The 16,931-nt window shown below is 45.4% G+C and overlaps 4 protein-coding genes across 4 annotated transcripts; 3 read left to right on the plus strand and 1 right to left on the minus strand.

The window, feature by feature from the left end:
• Window positions 1–107: 107 nt before the first annotated feature.
• Window positions 108–1,286, plus strand: BT62DRAFT_883383 (uncharacterized protein; the record flags this gene model as incomplete). Its single annotated transcript, XM_043182743.1, has 2 exons — window positions 108–865; window positions 926–1,286. The coding sequence occupies 2 exons, from the start codon at window positions 108–110 to the stop codon at window positions 1,284–1,286; spliced, it is 1,119 nt and encodes a 372-aa protein (XP_043044862.1).
• A 378-nt stretch (window positions 1,287–1,664) lies between these two features.
• Window positions 1,665–4,424, minus strand: BT62DRAFT_882978 (uncharacterized protein; the record flags this gene model as incomplete). The annotated part of the gene is made up of 5 exons (XM_043182728.1): window positions 1,665–1,818; window positions 1,877–3,464; window positions 3,517–3,753; window positions 3,801–4,226; window positions 4,277–4,424. The coding sequence occupies 5 exons, from the start codon at window positions 4,422–4,424 to the stop codon at window positions 1,665–1,667; spliced, it is 2,553 nt and encodes an 850-aa protein (XP_043044863.1).
• Window positions 4,265–6,503, plus strand: BT62DRAFT_419333 (RTA1-like protein). The gene is made up of 11 exons (XM_043180837.1): window positions 4,265–4,610; window positions 4,666–4,763; window positions 4,818–4,928; window positions 4,982–5,126; window positions 5,181–5,293; window positions 5,349–5,371; window positions 5,420–5,506; window positions 5,569–5,608; window positions 5,661–5,868; window positions 5,940–6,010; window positions 6,065–6,503. Exons 2-11 carry the CDS (start codon window positions 4,745–4,747, stop codon window positions 6,211–6,213), a joined length of 966 nt encoding a protein of 321 aa, XP_043044864.1. The 5' UTR covers window positions 4,265–4,610; window positions 4,666–4,744; the 3' UTR covers window positions 6,214–6,503.
• Window positions 6,414–9,006, plus strand: BT62DRAFT_927053 (uncharacterized protein). The gene is made up of 4 exons (XM_043185168.1): window positions 6,414–6,793; window positions 6,849–8,093; window positions 8,152–8,696; window positions 8,768–9,006. Coding segments are annotated over exons 1-3 (1,743 nt in total). The 5' UTR covers window positions 6,414–6,792; the 3' UTR covers window positions 8,649–8,696; window positions 8,768–9,006.
• The last annotated feature ends 7,925 nt before the right edge of the window (window positions 9,007–16,931 follow it).

The raw sequence follows: 16,931 nt of genomic DNA on the forward strand, positions 1-16,931 counted from the left end.
ATTCGCAGAGACTGCTCAGGCCTCGACCGTCTCTCAAGGGGCGACCAGGCGAACAGGGCTATGCTTCCCAGCCAGAGTCACTGTCATTCTCACAAAATCAAGTACGGATGGCCCTTGTGTCGTCGCCCAGTGCCTACTACCCACCGCCACCATCGAGCACGCAGTCACACTCGTCTTCTTACACCAACATTCCCACGCCATTGTCGGAGTCACCGCCATGCATCCCCGGCATTTCGACACCTTCTCTCCGATCGCTCGTCGATACCCCGGCTCCGTCTGTAGCACAGCACTCGTCCTGCCACAGTCATACTACTTCTCTGCCACTCAATTTTGCCTTCCCTGCTTCCTTAGAATGGCTCCCGCCAACCCCCACCCAGCTTGCTCGCGCCGCAGAAAAGCCACTGGTTGCCTCTTCAGGTCTGCGCGTCCCTTTCGGCACCGTCTTCGCGCGCAAACGCGTCATAGTAATCTTCATTAGACATTTTTGGTGTCCGCTCTGTCAGGATTACATCCATTCTCTGGCCTCACTTGCACCCCGCAACGCGGATATAGTAATCATCAGTAATGGCTCTCATGCGTTGATTGACAAGTATCGACAGATATTCGGCCTCCGATTCCAGATGTATGTTGATCCTGAGTTGGAGGTCTATCGCGCTTTGGGGATGGGTACAATTGGTCATTCAAGCTCACTTTCCCCACCCGTGAAGAGCAGAGCTCGCAGAGAAAAGGTTGATAGCTATGTGAGGAGGGGAGCTTTGGGAGGAATTGCCATGGTCGTGTTCAGGGCCTTGAAGGTCGGCATGCCCATGTGGGAAAAGGGGGGTGAGAGCACACAGCTTGGAGGTGAATTCGTACTTGGCCCTGGGTTGGTTCTTCTCTCTTCGCTTTCTTCAATATACTTTACTGAAATCAAATTGGATTTCAGGATGATTTGCACCTGGGCACATCGGATGCAAACGCGGGAAGGGCATGCTCCTGTCACCGATGTTCTCGAGGCCGCCGGGCTTCCTGTCCCACCCAGCGTGTCTCGAATTGCTCCTTCGGTGGCTCTCAAAGCCAAGGATCGAACACGCCGTGAAACCATGGGGGAGCTTCGGGCGAGTGTTCGCTGGTCAGTCGAACGCAAGCGGCAGTCTGTTGACGGTATGCCCTCAAAGGAGGAGAAGCGGCTGGAGAGGTACAAAAGCTTGGAAAGCATCAAGGAAGCCAGCATGGCTGCCAGGGGTGTAAAGTCGCCGATCATTGACGACGAAGACATCGATGAGGTGGTTTTTTTCAAAGACTAACTGCATTATTCTCTTTTTCTAAAGCATATCATCATAGGACCATTAGAGCACTGTAATTACAAGTATCCGCTGTATTCTATCTAACGACACCTCCATTTTACTCTTCTTGCAATGCTATGTAATGCCTTATTTACGAAATATATCTCAGTGACGTTTGGTTATTACTATGGCTGACAACGGTGATCATTGCCTTCAAAATGCGGCGTAGGCCATATAGCATTCGTACCCTCGAATCACAAAGATCAGCTTAGCAGGAGATGATCTACCACTATGAGCGATACTTTCCAGCGCTGTAACGTACACATTGCTTTGCCACTTTAGCTACGCTCATGAACGACGATGTCTATGGCAGACCTGCAGGGAAAGGGAGATTAATGACTAAATTGAATCTGATAATAGAAGAACACGCCTCAAGTTTGTCGAAAATCCGGACTCTACATCCGTCAAGGTTAGAACATCAATCGTGTGTATGCCTGATGTTAACGCCAGAAACTTCATTCGTACAGACTGACAAGCCGTCGGAAGTAGAGGGCTAACACATAAAAGAAAAATAAATTCCTGATCATTATAGCAGATCGATAGCTGCTCACCCGATGCGAACTCTATTCTCCAACGGCAGGATCCCCGATGTAAAGGCAGTTTTGCCTTCCTCACCTCTACGTCGTCTGTTCCTGCGATCTGGACAGCTAACTTCAAACCTCCTAGTCCATCGTGATCTATTATACACAAATATATCCAGTGTGAACTTTCCCATCGGAAAAATTCTCGGGTCCTCCTCATTCTTTATTTCATTGTCACTGATCGATAACAAGCCGACAGAGACAACAATTGACTCCTGTCCGTGCTGTTGTTCTCCCCCTCCCTGTTCCTCCCCGGCGTGGACTATGGGACCAGGCGTAGGAGGCACAGTCCCCATCTGTCTCTCCCTCGGAATATCCACATTAGGACCTATATGTATATGAGAAGCTAGAGGAGCTTGAGATACAGGTGTTGGTGGGAGAGCGGGACTTTCAGGGAAAGCAGGATACGCAGGGGTTGTCGGCGGTCGCGGTTTCGTGTCTGGTGGGGGAGGTGGGGGAGGCTCATATGTTGTAGGAGAGCGAGGAATCTGAAGGGACATAGATGGCGGAAGAGGTGAGTATGAAGACGGTCGAGGAGGTGGTATCAAGGTGGGGGTAGAGGAACGGCTGGATTGTGACGGCGGGGTAGGCGAAGGCGAGGATAATTTGGTTGCTAAATGGCTACTAGCCAGGCCACCACTTGGCAAAGTGTGTCGCTTAGGTCCAACGTTGGACAGAGTGAGTGGAGGTGTAAGGTGAGATGATCTATATGATGCACTTAACGATCCCCTTCGCGGCGTGGTACTCGACGTCGTCACAGGGAACGGTGAAGGTGGCTCAGGAAGTACTTCGGCATTCTTCAAGCCAGACTCTGTATTATCGATTACGGCTCTGTTTTTTCGCGTGGAAAGATCCAAAACACAATTCCACCTTGATACAAATGTATCCGTCGGGTGGGATTTGTCTTGAGAATCGCGCATGTAGGGCTTTCCAAAGATATTGATCGTCACCGATCTCTGCAGTTGATCATCACTGTTCTCATCCTTACTATATGCATTCACCGAAAGAGAAGTGAGGCCTTGGACTTCCTCTGGGGAGCGTAGGAAAGAGACGGCATACAGCAGGTTATACTGCTCTCGTGAGGCGATTGAAAGCGGAAAGACAGAGTCTCCCCTGCTTTGTCCCTCATCCCATCCAACTAGGATAGCTTTAGCACCCTCACCACCAACCTTGACATCAACCTTTTCAATGGTGAATCCGACTTCAGGATCTGTTTCTCCCGTGTTCTCCACTTCGAGACATAGTACAACTGTCCGCTCCTCATTCCCTGCTTCGCGACGCTCTCGCTGTTCATCCTGATCCGTGTCCGCTTCAGGGAGTAGGATTGCAGGCACGAAGATGGTCCGCATTCGCACACGAAACCCAGACACTGTATTTAGTGTCTTACGGAATGATTTGCGCAGCGTTGGATGGGCGATACGCGTGGCAGTCAGCGGTGAGGGTGTAGGCGTGGTAGGCGTTAAAGGGGAAACTGGTGGCAAGGAAAACAACTTTTGACGAGAATCGGAGCCAAGGCGAGAGGTTGGCAGGGATACACTTAATGCAGAAAAGGTAGGGCCTCGCAGGAGTTCAGAAAGTGATGTGAAGCAATGAAACGTGTAACGACGAACCTGCAATGAGACCCTCTAGCATATTAACCTCCCTGAACCTTCCCAGTCCATATCCTCGATCTGATACTGGCGTTGTTGTGGTGGTAGGAGTATCAGGATCTGCGGTAAAGTTTTCAAGAGAGGAGAGATACAGAGTGAGAGGATTCTTGGGCTGGCCCAGCGCCAATGGCTTTTCCCGAAGTGTCGTGGAGATGGTCAGACATAACAGAGGATCTGTATGTGTGAGACGCATGAAAGCTATATAAAGTGAGGATATATGCGGCCATAATTGGTCGGAAACTCACCAACAATGAAGGACAGACGATATACAGCGATCCAAGCCCTCTCAACTTGGGACCACAGCAGCAAAAATGCCTCAGAGGAGTCATCAACCGTATTCTGTCCCCATATGCTCGTCAGCAAGATTGTACCGTCTGAGTTGAGGTATCTGCGGTCAGTATCAGCAGCGGCGGGTGTTGGATTCGGGGTACTTGGAGGAAATATCGACGGGTGGTGCCTCGAACCCATTTTTGATAGTCGAGGTGGAGCCGATAGTCTGATTGAATTCGAAGAGTCAGAAGCTGGTACAGAAGAGATATATGATGCCTCCAGTGATATCTGCAGATGTGCAAGAAACATGAGCAGGTCATGCGGTGGGTTGTGTGCATCGGGAGCTGGAAAACTAGTCAGATGGGGCAGCCTGACCGTCAAGTAGGAAAGCATCTGTTCATCTACCGCGTTGGTTGTAGAAGGACTGAGAAATTGGGAGAGACAGGCGCACCAAAGAAAGCCAGTTTTCTCTCAGAACTTGGGGACCTGAGTCGAGACAGCCAGTCATCCGCCGAGGCTGAGGGTGGATATTCTACTGAGGTATCGGGAGCGACGACATCGAGCGCTGCAGATCCAAAAAGTTGCTCAAACGACGACATAGACGACTCGGAGGCAGTGAATAGTGGCAGTGCAGTCTAATTTCAATTACTTTATTAGTTTTGCATTCTTACTCGAGAACCAAGTTGACGGCAGTAGAGTCAATTGAAATCCCAATCTCAAAACGGTCAGGTTACCCGGCGATGAAACATGTCAAGATGCATCAAGGCTATACAGATCTCCTAACTGCGGGTTACTGACTTCCCGAAGATGTCTACCGTAATTTCTGACTCATTCATAAAGACCAACCTTTTTATTTTTCATTATCATTTCCTCCTCCGACACCTGGTAGCCTGTAAAGGTCCTCCTGCCCTTCAAAACCATGTCCCTCCTAGAACACGGTGCGTTTCGGCTGGGTGCTGACATACATTGGTGACGTGTATTTTAATGACTAGTGCAAAGTCTCGTTACCAGCGCTGAAGCTTCGCGACAGGACTCTCAATATGGATACACCCCATCGAAAGGCGTTACCCTCACATTCATTATTCTATTCGGAATATCTACCCGTGAGCATTATTGCTCCCAATTTTCTCGCATTGCTGATGTTAAAGTACCGTAGTAACCCACGCGACTCAGAGCATTTACTTCCGCATGTGGTGGGTCTTCCCGACTATTATCCTCTCTGGATGCCTCGAGATTTTGGGATGGAGCGGGAGGTTTTGGTCGAGTATATCTCCAGACCTAAGTAATCCTTTCATGATACAGTGAGTCTCCACCTTTTGCTCCCGCTTTGCCGTCCGATCTAAACATTGAAATAGAATAACGGCTACGATCATTGGACCCACGCCACTTGTCGCAGCTAGTTTTCTCATCCTTGGAGCTATAATCCATATCCTGGGACCTGCTTACAGCAGACTGAGTCCTATAGCATGTGAGCTCTTCCTTTCCCCAGCCTGTCTATGCCGCTCACGGACTTTCGCCACTAGATTCCATCATATTCGTCAGCTGCGTGAGTACATCTAAATCGGTGATCACTTGTTGTGCTCATTTATCCCAGGACATTCTTTCATTGGTGATACAAGGTGCCGGTGGCAGTATTGCCTCGTCCGCGTCGAATAACAATGACCTCAACGGTGCTAAGCTAGTGAGACGCTGCGCATTTTTTTCCCCTCCGAGTTGAATTAATGGTGGTGCTCCTGGGCATAGGGTAGCAATGTCATGCTCGCCGGTATTGTCCTCCAGCTCGGTATGTCCTGATTCGGCCATCTCGATATCTGCTAACGTAGCTGTCTCTGCAGCTGCCATCTCATTCTACACCATCCTCGCTTGCGAATTCCTCATCCGCTACACGCACAGCCGCCCTGTTCCAAGACTATTCTCCCGCAAGGAACGGAACGGTTCCTTGGTGACCCTCTCGTCGCCCACCATCGAACGTGGTGTCATGACTACGAAAATAAAGCTCATGATCGTTGCGCTCGCATTCAACACATTGTGTCTCTTCATTCGGTACGCGTTCTTTCATTACCTCGACATCTTTCCAACATCGGAACTTATCTATTTACCTTCCCTGACCACAGTTCGATTTATCATACGATCGAACTCGCTGATGGGTGGAACGGCAGGATCATCCTTACGGAAGTTTACTTCAGTGCGTCGATCGTTCCATTTACGTTGAATTATTGCTGATTCTCGCGATTCTCAGATGTTCTCGACGGGGCTATGGTGGTCTTGGCTATATACACGTTGAACTTGGCGCATCGTGGCCTCCTGATTGGTCGCTCCATGGGAAGAAACCAGGATGCTGTAGACGCAGAGAAGAACGGTAGCGTATTTGGGCTTCACACACCGTGAATATAGACTGGGAGCTAGGTATTTATTTCATGGACATCTAATTATACTCTGTGGCTTTAGTTCGTGGACACAGAGCCGTTATATCATCCCAGGAGGTCGTGGTATCTGATCTTCTACTGCCGTGCGTCGACATAGTGCCCCATGGCTGAGTTGGTCACAGCATCGGACTTTTATCCCCTCAGTCTCAGTCCGCAATCGGAAGATCGAGAGTTTGAGCCTCTCTGGAGCCAATCACTCAAATAGCCACTGGATTTTTTTCATCAAAAACACGAACATTAGTGAATTATTCAAATTCTAGTATTTGAATCTATTGATTCTGTATGCATTTCCCTCCCTCCCTCATAACGCATACCACCCGTAACCCATTCTCTCCCAAAACCCATAGGATGGTCCCTCTACCTAAGTGCGGACAGCACGAACGGCACGAACAACACGGATATAGCCAGAAATAGCCCCTATTCTTGGTATAAAAAGGCAACTCACATCCCACCCTTTTTGCCCTCCCCTCAGAACGACCCTTAGTCGACTCTGCCTCTAAGCGTTTTTTCTTTTTACATTTGTTACAACGAATGAATCACAAGTAAGCCCTTTAGCTTTTTTTTGATCTCTCCTCGTTACTGACCGTTCCTTCCCAGTGGCGCCTAACCCCTTCAACATCGACGAAGTGTTCTACGAATCGTGCCTGGACAACTCTCGGCAATTTGGAAACCAGTCGCGAATCTCCTCAACCTCGACCCTCGTCTCACCCACCGCTTACACGTTCGGCAAGCGCGAGGGCGGCACTGACTCGTCCCATCTCACCGACCATTACCCCGCTGCTTATAAAGACTTCTTCGGTATGCCCAGCGGCGCTCCCTGCATCTACAAGTCGGGCCCTGCCTGGCCTGAATGCACGGGTCCGCAAACGCAGCGCTTCATCCGCGAGGCGCGCCCTGTCTACGGCCACCCTATCGCAGGCTCCTGGCTTAAGATCGGTACAGAAATCTCCAAGTCCCTCGACTCTCGTGGCATCATGTGGACCTCGATCGACCCCGTCGCCTTCGCCAACGCAGGGGAGAAGACGCCGTTTTGCCCACTCCTTATGTGGATCGGTGTGAAGCACAAGACTCTCCCCTTCGACGTGGCGGTGGCTGCTGCTGACGCCATCAAGGTCATCCTCAGTCTAGCCGGCTTCCCTGAGATCGAGGTCGCTTTTCGCGAGTCGGAGGTGACCCACTCTGTTGGTGGTCCGAAGCTCCTCCCCTTCAACCCCCTCCTTGACTCCATCCCTGAGTTCCGCAAGCCTTTCACGCCCACGCTCGGCCTCTCCATTGCCCCGCTCAAGATGCCCCACTACGAGGGCACCGGTGCCCTCTACTTCCACCTCGGCAAAGATGACGATGAGCGCGTCGTCCTTCTCACTGCTGCCCACGTCGCTCGCCCTCCTCCTGCGTACGCCTACACGGGCATGTCGCGCCTGCACCCCAGACAGCGACACGAGTACATCGTCGCCCTCGGCAGCATGGGCTACGGGAATGCCACGAATGCCATGATGACCACCATCGGCGACCTCGCTCGCTCCATTGAGGTGTGGAACAAGGTGATCTCCAGGCTGGGCGAGTTCGTCGAGGGCGAGGATGCAGCGGTTACCGATTCACGCAAGTACACCCGGTACGACGTGGAGAGGGCGACGAGGATGATCGACGACTTGAACAAGTTTCACGATGAGGTTACTAAACGCAGGACGCACCCGAACCTGCGAATCATCGGCTTCGTTCTCCATGCTGAGCCCATTGTCGTCGCCGACGGACCCATCGAGTTTACGCGTGACTGGGCCTTTATCCAGCTTTTCCCCGAGAAGATCAACTGGAGCACCTTCCCGGGAAACAAGGTCTACATCGGTATGTTTCCCATCTTGTCCTGCAGTTTCAGTTTTGGCTGACTATTATATCCCCACAGGTGGCAGCCTCTCGCCGTCCGACTTCGGCAAGTTCTTGTTCTCGCAGCCCGAGGACCAGGCAGGCTACGAGTACCCGGTCGATGGGCTCCTCCAGGCCTTTGGCGTCGTGAAGGACGACGAGATCCGCCAGCCCCAGCATCTCGACATCCACGGCGAGAAGGCACTCCTCGTAGTGAAGAACGGCCAGACCACGGGCACCACCATCGGTCGCGTCAACGGGCTCGAGTCTTTCACTCGTGTCTACACCACCTACGGCGTCAAGTACACATCCATCGAGGTCGCCATCCTGCCCTACACCGACAACGACAAGCTGCGTGGCCCCTTCTCCGCCCCTGGAGATTCCGGCGCCATCATCCTCGACAGGGCTGGCCGCATCGTCGCCTTGCTCACCGGCGGTGGCGGCACAAACCATGAGACAGACGTAACCTATGGAACCCCATACTGGTGGCTCGAGAAGAAGATCAAGAAGGCCTTCCCCGACTGCCACCTCTACTAGGTTGTTGCTTAGGTTCATACATCTTTTTAAATGCCAGCTAAAACTCAGGTCTTGTTCTTTTTTTTCTTCTTTACTTTCCTTTTCATGCATAACTAATGCCGTCTCTCCTCGATATACAGGTAGACCTCTTGGACTCATCGACTCATCGTGTAGGTCCTGAATGAGTCGGTTCGTTGTTGGTCGGCCCTTATACAGACAGTATCACATCTTTCTGCTTCTCGGACAGTTGCGGTGTATCTTTTTGTCTTGTTTTTTTGTACTATTATATGTTGTACTTTGCAATTAGCAGCATTTGTGCATGTAGAACTTTATCTTTGATATCGAACTTTTACTTAATCGCACACAAGTTAGAAACATGCATGACCTTGCCCTCTGAACCTCCTCCTCCAATGCTTCTTCATCTGTGTCTTCCATGAGTCTATAGGCAAGTTCTTCACCAGCATGTGGTGGGTCACTACTTTCAGTGTCTTCTTCCTCCCTGAGCCTGTCCTCCTCTTCCTCAAGGGGGAAAGTGGCAGGCAGATTGTAAAAAGTCTCCTCTTCCCCTAGTGGTCATACCATCATTGCCAATCTACTGCCCTGGCTGGATATTAGCTCCAGTGGTAGAGCCTAAAAAGTCTGATGTATTGATATAGGTAGTGGCAGGCTGACTCCTGATGTCAGAATCATACTGGTTCTCTCCTCATGCTCATGCTGCCTCCACTCACTTGCAATAGAGGCAGACATTCTGTCAGTATCTATCATCAAGGAGCTGCCTGACCACTCAGCTTCTGAGGAACCTTCAGAGAGTGCAAGCAGGGATGTGAGTATTACCAGGTGCTCATAGCCCATAGTATCTGAGGATGGACTCATCATCTCCGAACATTGTGTCAGCACTAGGGGTTCATTGGGGAGGGGGATACTGGAGAGTCAGAGGATGCTGGGAAGGTTTTGGAACATTGTCCTGAATGGAGGGAGAGACTTCATTGTCTCTTGCTCAGGCCTTGTCAGCTGTGAGAACCTCTATGTCTCTCCAAAGTGCTGGATCCCAGAGGTCAGAATCTATGATGCTAGGTTCTTTGAAGACTGGGGTTGAGAGAGATTAGTCAGTGTGAACTGGCACAAGTACAGATGTGACCTCAGGCTGGAGTCCATACCAGTTGGAGATGTCAGCCCTCTCCAGTTGAGCTCTTTCAATGTCCTGCTGCTGCTCCTGATGCTGCTGATTGTACTTAGGGGCCTTGGCTGCTCATCTCCTCCTGTCAATGATGCACTCTTCAAGCTCACTATGAATTAGCTGTGGAGTGTTTTGCTGTCTTTGCTCCTCCTGCTGGAGGGCCTCATCATAGTTGAATGGGATGTTAAGGTCCTATATAAGGAATAGTCAATAGATGATTTCATTTTTGTTTTCTCAGAATTGTTGCTTATTGTTGAGTCAGTCTGAGGGGGCCTGCCTCATCCCACTGCTTGTTCTGATGGAGTGGGTGGTCAGGCTGGAAGTGCTCTGAGACTGGCTTCAAGATGTCATGCTACAGAATCCTGGAGTCATCCAAGTGACATCAAGAGAATTTCAGACATAGTCAGCAATCCTATGGGTGTGTGAGACACTAGAAGAGTGGGAGGAAGGTTGTTGGCTGTGTTCCTAAGTGTCTTCTTAGTTGGAGATAGAGGTTGAGACTCAAAGATTCCTGAATCCTGTGATGCAAGAGTCATGGTCTTGGCTAGTTCTTCTAGGAGGGTATCAGTGTCTTTCTTCTTCTTGAACATCCCCTTGATGTAGGCAGCTAGGCCTGGCTTTGGATAAGAGGCTTGTTGGGGGCTGATGGAATGTTCATTAGAATTTGGGGATGTTATAGAGAGAAAGATCTGGGGTTACATTTCATAGAATGTGTCAAATGTGTTGGAACTCATTGTAATGTCTGATGGCCCAAGCAGTGATTGAATAGCATCTCTGGCACAGCTGGATGATCACCAATAGTCCTAATAAGATACCAATGATTGATATAAGGAGTTTAAAAAACTCTCAGTCGAAGTTCAGATCTGATGTGTTGATTGAGGGTATTCAGTTTCCTCCACACTATAGTGTATGAGGAAAGAGAAGAAGAAGCTTTGAGCTAATTGTTAGACCCAAGTTGCATATAACTATAAATATGTGATAAACTGATGTCACTTTGCACTTTGAGTGGAACATCAGAGTTCACTGATTATGAATAGTAGTCATAATGTGTCAAAGCCTTAAGATTAGCTCGAGAGAAGATGGTGTGAAAATAAACTTTAGCTCAAAGCTGAGGATTATCAGTCAGAGTGAGCAATCTTAAATACTGTACAAGGTCAGCTAATAATACTACTACCTATTGTATGTGTCTGAGTCTATTATGCCCATTGTTCTAGGGTGTCACTATTATATACAAAAGGATGATTGTGCATTGTCAGGCAACATCATTGCATTGAAAGACAATGATGAACTCAGCCAGTTGTGATGACTAAGCCTTGTCTCATAGTCTTAAGTGCTTGATCTAGCACTCTGACTAAGTATAAATAAGGGTTAATTGTAGAAAAGAATAAGTTAGGTGGAAAAGTTGTAACACTTCATATCACAACAGCCTACCTGATGACTTGCTACTAGCACTATTCCCATAGTATATTCACATTCAGTAATAGTAGATATCACATCACACAGCTCATTCTATGCTATGGTACTATGATTTATATGTGTATTATATCATACTGATAAGAGTGAGAATTGCTAGTGAGATAGCTCTGTTGAAGGAGATCCTTAGATTGATTGACCTATTTATTTTTATGTTACATGCCATTTTTAGCCTTTTTTTTTCATTCTTTTCTCTATCACTTTCTGATTAAGTATATAAGGTGTACTGTAGTTGTTGTAAATAGAGAGCAGAGTAATATACAGAGGATTAGAATTAGCCTCTTGAGAGAGAGACATTTTACTTAAATACATTTTGTATTACTTCAAGATCTTTCTATGAGATACTAAATAAGTCTGGATCATGAGCTAAATCAGCTGCCACTGACTGGCATTATATCTTTAAGTACATTCTCATACTTGCTCAAGATTGCTATTTCAACACTTCTCCTCAATTCTGAGTTCCTAGAATACCTGCAGATAGATGCTCATATAATGGTCTTAGTAGGCCTTTAGTGAATATATCTGCTAAGTTCTCCTCTGATGCACAGTGCTGAACTTTGACTTTATTTGAAGCCATGCACTCATGAATGAAGTGGTGCCATATGTCTATATGCTTCAATCATGCATGAAATATAGAGTTCTCAGCAAATTTGATTGCTGATTGATTGTCAATGAAAATAGTTGTCACTTCATAAGGTGGCAATTCTAATTCAGTTAAGAGTGCTCATAGCCAAATTACTTCCTGGATTGTGTGTGCAAGAGCCATATATTCTGCTTCTATAGTGGATAAGACTACAGTGGACTGTTTCTTTGAACTTCAAGTAACAGCTCTCTCTGCATAGATACAGATATAACCAGATGTTGATCTTCTATCTGTTCTGTCTTCTCCTCAGTCTGAGTCTGAATAAGATATCAGCTCATCCATAGTCCTTCCATATGTGATTCCAAAGTCTAAAGTTTCCTTCAGATAGCAGAAAACTCACTTCAAGACTGTGACATGCTTAGCAGCTGGATTCTGCATATACTTGCTTAATTTGATGACAGCATATGCAATGTCAGACTGGAATCTATTGGCTGTATACATTAGTGATCCAACACCAGTATAGTAATATTGCCTGGTAGCTGTATCAACACCTTGTGGGTCTTCTATCAGAATTTTCTCTAGCTATACATTTGGATCCATAGGTATTTTGACTGGTTTGCAGTCATTCATGCCTATTTGCTCAAGTACTTTGAGAATATATGCCTTCTGGGATAGAGTGATAGTGCTTTTATCCTAATTTCTGTCTATCTTCATGCCCAATATATATTGAATCTCCCCCATGTCTGTGATATTTAGCTTCTTCTTGAGCTCTTCTTTCATTTTAGATATAGTTTCATTATCTGAAGCAAGCAATGTCATGTCATCAATATGTATAACTATGATTATGGGACCAAAACTCATTTATCTGATGTACACACATTGATCACTGATCAATCTGATGTATCCAAGTCCCAAAAATATAGCATTTAATTTGTCATTTCAAACTTGGCTAGACTGCTTGAGTCTGTACAATGTTAATTTGAGGTGTGCCACTTTTCCACTCCCATCTGAATATTCAGGTGGCTGTGCCATATAAATAGATTCATTGAGTTTACCATTTAAGTAAGCTCCAACAATATTCATTCTATGAATGATTAGGTTTCTTTGAGTGGCAATTGTCATAAGTAGGTGGAATGTGTCCAGCCTGACAACTGGTGCATATATCTCAAAGAAATCAATGCTGGATACCTGTGAAAATCCTTTTGCAACAAGTCTGACCTTGTACCTGGTGATTTTCTCATCACCATCCCTTTTCAATCTGTAAGTCCACTTGCAATCCACAAGTGATCTGTCTTTAGGTAATTCTTCCAGCTGCCATATGCTTAGAGAAGTCAATAGATTGTATTCTTCATCCATTGCTTTCTTTTAATAATGCCAGTCTGACCTTGTCTTGGCTTCTTCAAGGCTTAATGGCTTATCACTAAGGTTGTCTGCAGTTTCTCCAATGCATATATAGTCTATTGCAATATTTATGGCTTTCAAAGATAATTCTTCTGAGGTATACTGTTGTTCAGATGTTTTCACAGCTCATGCACTTGGATTATGAAGTGTCCAGTAACTTGGTTGAGTCTTTGATGCAATCTGAGCTAATTTGTCACATGGCTTGATCATTTTTCTATGCCATATTGGAAACTTTAATTTGATCGATGATACATCAGAGGCTATTTCCTCTTTTGGTTCAGCATTTCCAGCATCTATGGAATTGTCTGAAATGCCATCATTTTCATCTGGAGTCTGCTTGACTTTGCTCTCTGACTCTCCCTTGAGTGATGAAGAGTGAAAGACTATAGTCAATGTCTATAGACTCTGTAATATTGCTTCCAGAAAATATAACATTTTTTGAGATCTGAATCTGTCTGGTTTGAGGGTTATAATATCTCCAGGCTCTAGATTCATCTATGAGATCTGTAAAAATAAATTCTCTTGACTTTGGGTCCAGTTTTGACCTCTTGTTGTCTTGCTGCAACATCTAGCACTTTACTCTGAATTCCTGAAGTGCTGAAATATCTGGTTTCATGCTCTGAAACACTTCTTCTGAGGTTAGATCATTCTTGATAGCCCTGGTTGATAATTGGTTCTTCAGGTATGTAGCATATGCCACTGTCTCAGGCCATAGAAACTTCAGTAAGTGATATTCTTTTAGCATAGCACATGTATGCTCCACAAGAGTCTGATTTATTCTCTCAGCAACTCCATTTTGAGATGGGAAATATGCTGCAGTCAATTTCAACTGTATGTCATTGTCCTAGAGGTATTCCTTTCCATTGTCAATCCTCATAAACTTCAGATCCTTCTCTTTGTGGACTTTGATGTATTTTTGATACTGCTGGATCTTCTTTCAAATTTCTATATCTTACTTTGACTTCAAAAAATACAACATTGTCCTTTAGGATTTCCTATCTGTGAAGCTTATATAATACCTTTCACCATAGATACCCTGAGTTCAGGCTGGCACCTATAGATCTGAAAATGTCATTTCCTCTATTTCTGTATAGTCTCTTTTGGCTTCTTATGGAAATGGCTTAGTATGATGTTTGGCTTTTATGCAAGCTATGCAATCTGTCTGAGGCTCAGCTGACTCATTTATATCCATCCTCTTGATTATTTTCTTTCTAAATAGTCTCTTTACTGATCCTATATTTAAGTGGCCTAATGTTTTGTGCCACTTTTGCCATGATCAGGCTGATTTCATAACATGGGCCTGGATTATTTCTGGAACAATGATGTCAAGGCTATACAGCTTTGATATTTATTTTCATGGCCAATTATCTTGCCATATGATGAGATAATATCTATTCTGGACTCTTTGAATTTGAGTTCAAATCCAGCATCTATAATGTGCCCTATTGATATAAGATTGAATGGTGCATCAGGACAGTAGATACACTCCTTTAGTGTGACTGGAGTGATCTTTTCTCCTTCAACCATTTTAATCTTAACAGTTCTCCTTTCCAAGCCTTTGGATTTGCCTACACTAATGACTTCATGTCCTGGGGTTTCAACATAGTCAGAAAAATATAATCTATTTTTAACTATATGTCTGATAGTGCCAGAGTCCCCTAGCCATGATACTCCTGAGAGTGAAGTAAGTGTGACATCTATTGCACAAAATACATAGCCTTCTTCTTCTGAGTCTGATTTGGCAATATGTGTCTGGGTCTGGCCCTTTCCCTTTCCTTTTCATGACTTTTCAGAATTCTTCTTTCTATTTGGGCAATTTGTCCTGAAGTGACCAGTTTCTCCACATCCATAACATGTGACTTTTGGATTGGACTTCTTGCCATGTGTTGCAAGTGTCATGGTCTGATCAGAAGTCTTTTCCTTTAATCAGATATCTTCCTGAAGAATTTGGGAAATCAACTTGTAAGAATCTTTTAAGTTAGCAGTGTCCACTAATGAGATAAATAAATTCCATGATTCCAGAAGTGATATAAGCAGTGTAATAGAGAAGTCTTCCTTCTCAACTTTCTGCCTAAGGGATGCCAGCTCCTCCTGATAGGACCTCAAAGTCTTAATATGCTCCTCTATGTTTTCTCCTTCTTTGCACTGAGCTCTGAAGAATTCCTTCTGACAAGGACAATTCTCATGGGTCCCCTGGACTCATACATATTTTTCAGAGCTTTCCAGGCTTCTGCTGAAGTCTTTGAATCAGCAATATATACCAGTGGACCATCTGAAACCCACAATCTTATTGTTGAAAGAGCCTTCCTATCACTCTTCTTCCAATCTACCATCAGTATTATGTCTGCCAGGGTCAGAATGCTTCCATCTGCATAATCAATTAGTCCTAAATCAGTTAGGATATCAATCATCTTGATTTTCCATGTCAGATAATTTTCTGAGCCCTTAAGAGAGTTAATTCTATACACAGACTGGCTATCCATATGGTTCTACATGTGTACATAAAGTACAAAAGGGTGTGAAGTGAGTAGCAATGTAAGTTCAATTATGGCCAGGGCCCATAACCTGTTGTAAGTAGAGAGCAGAGTAATGTACAGAGAATTAGAATTAGCCTCTTAAGAGAGAGACATTTTACTTAAATATACAGTTGACTATCTCACAATGCATGATGTCAAAATGCATAATTCTGACTTTGCATATGGATTGGGCTGGAATGCAGTTGGGGAGCAGGGAAATAGGCTAGAAATGCATATTGCATAATGCATATGGTTCTAGTTAGGAATATGCATTGTCAGATTGAAAATTATAGTAAGCTGATATGACATTATGCATATATTAGAACAATAAAGAATATAATTTGTTTGTATGGACTATGACAAACACAAAAAAAATTATTGTAAAGCAATGCAGCCTATATCTCTATAAACATGCCTCTTGAACCAACATGAAAACCATATGCTAAACCTGGAAATCCATATGAGTATACAAAACAGAAGGAGAAAGTCCCAATGTACACATTATCAGCTCAGCCTCCAAAGCAGATCTCCTGCCCACACCTCACAACAGGAGACTGGCTTGTAGTATTCAAACATGTTGATAACTATCCTTCTTATTGACATGCTGACATTGTGGCACATTTTGCAAACTGAAAGGAAGGTGCACTGCTCTTTACCTAATCAACTCTTTCATGGAAACTGGCATCTTGTATAAAAATCGAACAGCATGCAAATGAGAACCCTAATGCACTATCATCCAAAAAGTCTCATATTGTCACCTGACCTGATGTAGAGTGTGCTGTTGCATTCTGGTATCAGAACATGCAGCTCTGAGATGAGACTGTGACTAGTGCAATGCTGATAGAGAAGTGAAATTGGATTGAAAATCTGATAAATATTCCAGAGGATCAGTGTTTAAAAGGAGAGAGATGGTTGAGGTCATTCTGCAAGGCATAGAAGATTCAGGAGGTTTGGTGGCATAGAGAAGCAGGCTCAGTGGATATGATGGCAGTGAAAAAAGAATGTGTGCGTCTTCACAGCATTATAGTGAAATATGTGATGTGGGATAGATAGAATATTGATGAATCTGGTCTTGTCATCTTTGCCATTCCAGATTGTATCTTGGCATCTGGTCCTATGAGTGGACAAAAACAGGACAAGTTCTGCATCACCAT

Source organism: Guyanagaster necrorhizus (genome assembly GCF_019112545.1).
Source record: "Guyanagaster necrorhizus MCA 3950 unplaced genomic scaffold BT62scaffold_3, whole genome shotgun sequence".
NCBI lineage: Eukaryota > Fungi > Basidiomycota > Agaricomycetes > Agaricales > Physalacriaceae > Guyanagaster > Guyanagaster necrorhizus.

Coding starts and splice junctions, on each gene's coding strand:
- BT62DRAFT_419333 (XM_043180837.1), top strand. Junction 5,609..5,660: donor CGGTATTGTCCTCCAGCTCG/GTATGTCCTGAT, acceptor CTGTCTCTGCAG/CTGCCATCTCATTCTACACC. Junction 6,011..6,064: donor CCTTACGGAAGTTTACTTCA/GTGCGTCGATCG, acceptor CGCGATTCTCAG/ATGTTCTCGACGGGGCTATG.
- BT62DRAFT_927053 (XM_043185168.1), top strand. Junction 8,094..8,151: donor GGGAAACAAGGTCTACATCG/GTATGTTTCCCA, acceptor ATATCCCCACAG/GTGGCAGCCTCTCGCCGTCC.